The sequence below is a fragment of the Pteronotus mesoamericanus genome, unplaced genomic scaffold (assembly GCF_021234165.1).
Source record: "Pteronotus mesoamericanus isolate MK-2021 breed Mesoamerican mustached bat unplaced genomic scaffold, CSHL_Meso_final contig_94, whole genome shotgun sequence".
Lineage (NCBI taxonomy): Eukaryota > Metazoa > Chordata > Mammalia > Chiroptera > Mormoopidae > Pteronotus > Pteronotus mesoamericanus.
This window is the reverse complement of record NW_026555285.1, coordinates 17,384,338-17,393,312: the sequence shown is the minus strand read 5'-3', so window position 1 is coordinate 17,393,312 and position 8,975 is coordinate 17,384,338. Positions and strand designations below refer to the sequence as shown.

Below are 8,975 nucleotides of genomic sequence, written 5' to 3'. Positions count from 1 at the left end.
CATATTGTACAGCTGTACAAAAACATTTTCTTCCCTTACATCCTTACTCTGCAAGATTTTCTGTTTAAAATCATTTTAATTTTTTACTTTTTAAATTTTGGGGTTAAAAACTAGGATGCAAACACATTAACCTATGCCTCAGCTTAAGCTCTTCTGTGTCTTCCCTTATTGTCTTATTAACTGTCAAATTCATCAAAATTACATGGCTCTTCTCCTGGTTCTCAACCCAAAGTACACATTAGAACTACGTGATCTTAAAAAAAAAAAAAAATTCCTGTGATATACAGCAATGATAAAAACATAACAACAAAATCCAAAACTGCAAGCTGTGTATTTTTCACCTATATCTTTTTATTTTTAAGATACTGTAGAAATAATCAAATGCAGGCTAATGAAGCTTAGAGATAATAGGCCTTGAGAGAGAGCCTTAGGCCCTCTCCTTTAAAGCAAAAGTACTAAATTTTGTCACTTATTTTAGCAGGAGGATTCCATTTCCTCCCTTCTTCCTCTCTCTTTCCCTCGCTCCCTCCTTCTTTCTCATTCTTTCCCACCCCTCCCCCCGACTCTTCATTTGACTGAGACTATGGGGAAGACTATATCTGTCCTATTAAATGAAGAGTGTGCAGTTCAGACATACTGGTTCTCTGCAATGGACAGCCTGGTTTGCTTCTCCAACACCTCTGCCTTCTTCTTTTGGCAAATTTCCTGACTTTCAGATGCATACCCTCTGCCTCAGGTCAAACAGGTTTCCAGGAAGCAGACCATACCTGCTTGTAAGTTTGGGGCATTTGGATCAGGCCCAGACTAATTCACAGACCCCTGTGGAAGTTACAGGTTCATAAGCACAAAAGTAGCACAAAACAGGTGAATGAGATCTCAGGAGAGAAGCTTCTTTTCCCTTCTGAGTGCACTAGAAGTGACCCCAACCTCATCCTTGAACTTAATAGCCCTGGGAATTGTAGCCATCTTGTGACCACATGGGGAAGCCTGCTGTAGAATGAAGCTGATGACAGAGCAAGCAGAAATGAGAGACGTAAACAATCAGGGTCTTTCATGACAAGTCTGAGTCACTGAATTAAACCAGCCAGAACCTGATGAGCTTCCGGTAGCACAGAGAGCCAATAAATTCTCTTTCGTGTTTAAGCTAAACACAAAAGCAGTTTGAGGTGGCTTTCTGTTATTTGCAACTTAGGTGCATTCTGAAAGAACCGCTGCACACGTATTACAAGGAGGGAACGCCTGCTTTATAATTGAATTGCATTTGAAAAAGCTAATAGAGCGCTAAAAACAACACATTTGAGTTTTGAATACTTTTTGCTGTCATACTTAGCAGTTAAGTACTTTCTGTACTAAGAACTGCTATTTGGCTTCAGGTTGTTTTTGCAAGAAATGTGGCAAGCTGTGTAAGTCAGTTTATTCTGTAATTATTAGGGGAGGTTCCAGTAAGCTGCCATTGCTCTTCTATCTAGAGAAGACAACTAGTATGGCATTAACACCAGATGAAGTAGAAAGATAGTATTCATCAAATAAAACATACTGTAAAACAATATACGTAATAGCATCTTGGTTTTATTGATAGAAGAAGAAAAATTCATTTGTAAAAGGTATTTGCTTTACTAAGCTCAGTATTCTTCCCCATTCTTTGTGTGGGTCAAATTTCCCCCCCTTAAATCTGCTTTTTCATTCTTCAAATAATAAAATCCATCATGGCTACAAAGGAAGATTAGAAGGTCTATCAACACGTTTCACCAGGATGTTTCAGTCATTGGCTTCTTTCTTCACCATGACTCTATTTAAAAAAAGAGAGGAAGAGTGAAATTGGATCCACAAATTGACTTTTCCATACTCAAGATACACCTCTACTGAAACTTAGCTGTAAATGTGAAGTGCTTATATAAATATCAATAGATCTCAAGTAGAATAAAGTGAACACTGCTGTCTAATTTATAAACATAATTTACACAAAGCAATATGTAACCCAAAAGCAAAATCTTTCAAAATAACTTCTTCTTTTTTGGGGGGGAAGGGGAAGGGATAGAAGTCGAAGAGGGGATGGGGGGATAACTGGTAATGGAAAAAAATATAATAAAAAGTTAACTATTAAAAATAAATAAATAAAAGGAGTTAGTAGGAAAGAGAGTAATTTTTTCTTTTGAATTCTTGGAGTATATCTCTGTCGCTAATAGCCCCTTTATTGCCAGCAAGTTGATTTCAGGAATTTCTACTACCCAAACAGTTTTTTTTTAAAGATTTTATTTATTTATTTTTAGAGGGGAAGGAAACGGGAAAGGAGGAGAGAAACATCAGTGTGTGGTTGCCTCTCACACCCCCCACTGGAGACCTGGCCTGCAACCCAGGCATGTGTCCTAGACTGGGAATCGGACTGATGACCCTTTGGTTTGCAGGCCTGTGCTCAACCCATTGAGTCACACCAGCCAGCGCTAACCAAATAGTTTTTAGCAGAGAATGATTTAAAAAAGAAATAGCCTGCCACTTCTATCTCCATCCTACCTGCCTCCATTTCCCCTTTGAAAACCTCTGAACTACCGTATTTTGCCAAGCATAATGTGCACTTTTTTGCTAAGATTTTTGAGGGAAAAATAAGGATGTGCACTATACACGGCTATAGTGATTACACACCATGGGTATAGTAATGGGTATAATAATCCCATGTACAATGTGCACAAAATATGGGTGTGCATTATACACAGCAAAATATGGTAGCTTAGTCCACATAGGTCATTTATTTTAGTCTGTCACCTCCCCAGCCTGCTCTTTACCTTTATAGGTACCACTCTAGTTTAAACACTGAAACACTTTGAGTGGTGACAACAGAAAGGGCTGAGAAAAAGCAAAGAGAGAAGCCTTGTTTGCTCTGGTCCCATTTGAGCTTCCTGCATGAAAGAAGGCTTGGGCAGGGACAGGCAGAGTTCCCATGGCTGCACACAAACAGCTCCTAAGTCTTCCCAGGTAAAGAGTCTCTTGCCTAGAAAATGCAGAGCGTTGGGTACTATTACCCTCACACAATGCCTATCCTGCCAGCATCACAGGGCTCTGTAACAGCTCTCTTTATAGCGCTCATTTCCCTGACCTTGATTTGAAAAATTTCACCAGACCAGACTGTCAAAACAATTTTTCACATTTAAAAATATATCTTTTACCAGCCCTGGTCAGGTGGCTTTTACCAGCCCTGGTCAGGTGGCTCAGTTGGCTGGAGCACTGTCCTGTACGCCAAAAGGTTGCAGGTTCGATTGCCGGTCAGGGCATGTGCCTAGATTGCAGGTCCCGTCGCCAACTGGGGTGCATACAGGAGGCAAGTGATCGATGTTTCGCTCTCACATTGATCTCTCTCTCTCTCTCAAATCAATGAACAGATTCTCAGGTGAAGATTAAGTAAATAAATAAAATAAAAATAGATCTTTACCAGCTAAAAACATTGTTAAAATCTTAGAAGATAAACAAAGACATGGTATTTATATAGCAATTTATGCTCTGCAATAGGTTTCAAAGTTTGTGGTTAATGTGTGAAACTGAAAAGATGATTCTTCCATCAAACAAATAAGAAGCTAGAAATGAAGTTCAAAGTGAATCAACATTTATTAAACGGCTTCCCATGCTGAGCCTTAACCTGCATTGCAATAGGGAGCCCCCTGCCGACGTGTCTTACAAACCCTTCCCCACAGGCCTGCCATTTCTCTCTTTCACAGCAGCACATGAAACTCTGACCCTCTCGACTGGACCACTGCGTCAGCTCCTCAGAGGCTCTCCCTCCTGGTGCTGAAATCCATCCAATATCCAACAGCAGTATTTCTGAAGTGTAATCTTGATCATACCACTCTTATTCGGAAGTCCATGGTAGCACCAAACACTTCAAACTCTGAAAGCGTCTAAAGCCACACCCTTCAGCCACCACCAATAAATATTTTTAACACCCACTGTTTTGGTTTGTACACTCTGCTATAGCCACTGAAGGTTGCTTCCTGGGGACTACGCTTCTTCCCCTCTTTAATCTTTCCTTGGTCTTTCGAATCTCTTTAGAGGACTCTGCTCTGCCAAGAAAGTGAAGCTTAAAATTGATTTCTAAAGCCTACCCCTACCTACTGCAGTCTGGTTCCTAACCCTCCAATGTCAGAAACCTTGTCAAATGCACATAGTTTTGGTCAGTTTCATTGACGAATTTCTCTACCCATATCTGCTCATACTTCTAAGTTGTCTATAACAGTTATGAAAAGTCCATGAACTAAACGTTTGAAGCTTTGGGTCTTATCTCCTCTCAAGGCTTTGATCTGACTTGTCACCACCTTTTCTCAGATGTGGCCCATTTCCCCGCATGGCTCCCTGAGACCTGCTTCTCTCACCCAGCCCTGACCCCCATGTGCCTCCTGCTCGTGTTAATCACTGATGTCCTCAGTACCAGGCTCACGCAGAGCACGGTCCCTCCCCACGTTTGGCGCAGTATATGTGTTTTGGGGGGTTGGGGGGTGGTTGTGTAGGGACCTTTGGCCTTGTTTTAAAACTTGTTTTAAACAATTTAAAAGACCTCAGAAAGCTAAGAGGAAATTCTCAGTTTTCATTCACCTTGAAAGAGATTTAACTATAAGTACACTAAATTTATTTTAAGTGTTTTGTTAACTTTTTTACTTAGGTGTTTTATATCTGTTTACCTAATGTCCTTGAGTTAAACACAAAGAAAAGCCAATGATAAAAGGAAAAAGGTGTTACACTGGCTTGCTCAGGTAAATCAGAAGTCATGCTTCCTCTCCAGGCAGATTACTACATGAGCAGCTAAGAGCTAGGAAATAAAAGCTGTCTTCACTTAGAGATGACAATTCTAATTTTCAGCCAATGAAGGAGCTATGGGGAAGCTAAGGAAGACACAAGACCCTGCGCCAGCGCTGTCCAGCAGAAATAGAATGTGAGACATGTGTCATTTTTAATTTTCTAGTAGCCATGTTAAAAAAAATAAAGAGGTAAAATCAATTTTGAGTACACAGTTTATTTAACCCAACATATCTAAAATATTTCAATATGTTCAATACAAATTATTAAAATATTATTGAGTTACTTTATTTTTTAAAACTTAGTCTTTAAAATTTAGCATGCATTTTTTTTTCCATTGATAGCACGTCTTAATTCAGTTTGGCTGCATTTCCAGTTCTAAACAGCCACAGCTGGTCTGAAAAATTGAACATCGCTTTGCAGGGGGAAAGTACAATGTGGGTAACAGCCTTAGCAAAATAAATAGCTGAAAGGAGGAATTATGAACAATTTCTTTAAAATTCTCAGAGGTCTTGTGAAGAGACTGAGAAAAACAGATATAATTAAGTCTAAAATTCTCTTTATGGTGATAGATAACAAAAGCTGGAATGGGAAAACTATGATTATTAAAAAAATATTTCCTTCCAAAAACATATTAATAAATAAGGTCTTTGTGCATCAAAATAAGATGCCTTAGATCAGTCCTACAAGTTCCTAATTTTTTTGTCCTACTTCTCTTCCTTTCTATGGAAGACGATTTTCAAAGTTTCTGGATTGATAGTCAGGGGCCCCCAAATTCCATCGCAATAAGCAAGCATGTTGTCTTCACCCAATTCCTTAAGATATATATATAAAACATTTCCTCCTTCTTAAAAAGAATTGAAATTAATTGAAAAAATAAAAAGTATACTCCATTACTCAGGATAGCCCTTTGCTTTCTTCCTGCTCTCAAACTTACGGTCATTTCACTCACTGTCCATCTCCACCATATGAGAGTACATAGGGAGAAAAAAGGCACTTAAGGGTAGCATTCATGGAAAAAGGTTTGGTGGAAAAGTAGTTTATAACTATGGCTTAATATTAGATTTTTTATAACTGAAAAATTTTAAAACACCTGTTTTTTCTATTACATTATTATGAAATATTAATAATTGGACTTACTCATTTCACATAAATAGCATCTTGTTTATATGGAAACCACCTCACCATGTCAACTTTACCTTCTCATGTTAGTTCCGAGCCCGGGGAGGTTGGTAAAACTGCTGCGTTGGCCGAGTGGATCGCCTTGGCTGCCCATCACCTCCTCTACGGAACTCAAGGGTCTGGTCATAGGTTCCTTCTTCCTCCTATTTGCAAAAAGTAGCGATGAAACATGTTCAAAATAGCTCTGAGTTTCCTAAGTTAAATATATTTTATGGTCTCATATCGATACACTCTCTTAAGCTGACTATGATTCACATCTGTCAACTTTATAACAGAGGGAGGCAAGGGGAAGAAAAAAACCTCTTTTGGTCCTAGGTAACAGAAGAATAAAATTTATAGATGTAAGAGTAGAATTAAACTTAATTTTAGAAAAAGAAACCATTTCCACATAACAGCATGACTATCTCATCAAATAGCATGACACAATAGTGTGAAAACACAGAAATCCAAGCATTACGATAAAAGTTTTCTTGAATATTTAGGGCTTCTAAATATTTCTGGATATTTATCATGGAAAGGGGTTTCAGTAAGACATGGAAAAGGGGTGGAAGATTCTCAGAATGTTCACCAGTCTCTGTCCTCATCTGATGAAATCTCCAACATGGTTAAGAACCTTACATCTAGAGACAGGAAAAAATGGACCGGAATGAGGAGGGAAATACAATTTACATCTACAGAAAGCTTCATGCAAGACATAGCAATCACCGCAGTAAGAAACAAACTAATTTCTTCTCATTTTCTTTCTTACTGAGGGGGTAGATCAGCCAGCTTAAGGAACAGCATGGGAAAATTAGGATAAGCAGAAAGAATATAGTTAATCATAACATTTGAAAAGCACTTAGAAGCAACATAAATGTAGCCAAAAGCCACACTGGTTTCTTACTGAGTGCTGCCACCCTGTTATTTTAGTGTTCTTAAATTAATGTAGCTATGAAGTATGTTCCCTTTTCGAGACAGAAACAAACTGGCTCTCAGTTTTGTTTATGGAAAGAAGCAAGCCTATTGTAAAAGCTGTTTCAATTCAACTGCATTATCAGAGCACAATACTTTGCATGGTTTTGGAAATTCATCCTACTTCTTTCTCCTCCTCACTTTATCTCTGAATCTTTTTCCCAAAATATTGTTTTCCTTTGACTCTATTAAAAACATAGGAAGTTATATGAAAGACTGAGTTCTACTCTTTATATTTCACCCATGTAACTATTCCAGTTCTACCTGATGGGAGCAGAAAGATGCTAAGATGATGTGATCTAATCCTAGCATTTAGAAATAATATTCAATATTTGGGATGAACATAATACTCATTAGGCATCCTCCACAGTATTCTTAAGAAAGAAACATTATTTCCATTTTATATTAAAGACACTGAAGCCTAGGTGAGCTTTAGGGTTTTGCCCTCACACTTAAAGCAAACCTAAGTTTTTATTCAAAGACTGCTGCTAAATCTTTAAAATCTCAGTTTGCATATAAAAGAAATAAACCAATAGCCAAAAATTAATGGTCATCCTGAAAGGGATTTTCATCACCTAAACAAGAGACTGGAGAAAACTGACAATATATTTGACATAACTCAAAAACTGTATTTCATTTTATTTTTGAAATTCCATCATGCATCTTTGTTCTACTGTCCTTTCCTTAAAGAAAATTGCCAAAATTCATAGCAGATTTGGCAGAGCATATGATCAGACATTTTACCAATAAATAAATAAATAAATAAATAAAATAAACAAACAAACCCAAAAACCAGAAATAGCAAATACACACCTGAAAAAAAATCTTTCTATAAATCCTTAGGGAAATGCAATCAAACAAGAGTGAGGCAGCACAACAAAGTTACTTTTAATAGTTTAAATAAAGAAGGACTGACTAAACCAAATATTTTAAAAACAAACTTCACATTAGCTCTCCTTTTTCTGTGCCCCTTTCATTAACAATCAATCTCAAAATGGTTGGAAGTGTCAAATATTATGTCTATAATTTAGTAAAGCAATTAAATTGCAGGAAAAAAAGAAGTGTACAGGAAAAAAGAGAATTAGTTTTATTATTCTGGTAACTGTTCTGATTGATGATTATCAAGTATTATAGCTAAATTTGAAAAGGAGCTATTTAACTTTGTAAACTATGACAGCATTTGAAGCTTTGCATGTTAACTGAGAACAAAAAGAATTATTTGGCAATGTAGAAGATGAAGTAATTATTTCAGGAATTAGAATGGAATGTTATTTTTCTTCACACCCATCTGCAGAACTGGCCTAAGAACATATAAAATCTATACTCATATCAATAAAATGCATTGTTAAGGGTAGGGCACTATATCTTCTGAGCAAGTGAGCTGCATTATATAATAAATATGACATTGCTATTTGAAAAGTTGTCTCTAGTGTGTTTAAAAGATTCATAGACTGTACCAGCCGGAGCTAATTCAATGGTTTTATACAGATGATGGACCATGAGATTTCTTTCATGTTATTTGATGTCTTCACTATCTTTTTATACAAAATGCAAGAAAAAACTAAAAATGATTACTGACAGCTGGTCTTCAGTTATTATCAAAGACACAACTTGCTTTTTAAACTTTTAAATATTCCTCCTGCCGAGCAGTTGAGAGCAAACCTAATTACCCACAGAAAACACTTCCCTGTAGTGGAGAGCTAGTCATTTTCAGCACTGAATGAGCACCTCTTTCTATTTCTGTGACACAGCTCAAACTAACCCAGTGCATTTGGACTCATCTTTGAATGATATTTATACCTTGTTCTTCTAGCCTATCTGCTTCCTTTAGGTTTCACTACTCTGTAAGAGATTTAAAACTCAAAAAAATAATTTCACAGTATATGAACATATTTTAAAAATTGAACTCTATGTTTGAGTTGGCACAGTCCTGGAACGCCATCCAGTCTGTCCCCCATATTTGACAGACAAGGAACCTCTAAACCAGAGAGGTGAAGTGATTTTCCCAAGTCACAGAGCTCATTACAGGAAAAGTCCAGACCTGTTTCTGATTTTCAGGCAGA

General features: G+C 37.3%; 1 protein-coding gene across 3 annotated transcripts in view; it reads right to left on the bottom strand.

Annotated features, from left to right (window-relative positions):
- Positions 1–1,559: 1,559 nt before the first annotated feature.
- The window catches only part of TDRD3 (tudor domain containing 3), a 157,465-nt gene continuing 150,049 nt past the window's right edge, over positions 1,560–8,975 (bottom strand). For all 3 annotated transcript variants that reach the window (XM_054586408.1, XM_054586409.1, XM_054586410.1), the window contains 2 exons: positions 5,979–6,104; positions 1,560–1,789 (listed from right to left, as the gene is read on the bottom strand). In XM_054586408.1, coding sequence (XP_054442383.1) covers positions 1,759–1,789; positions 5,979–6,104 — 157 coding nt within the window. In that variant the 3' untranslated portion in view covers positions 1,560–1,758. The remainder of the gene's footprint in view (positions 1,790–5,978; positions 6,105–8,975) is intronic.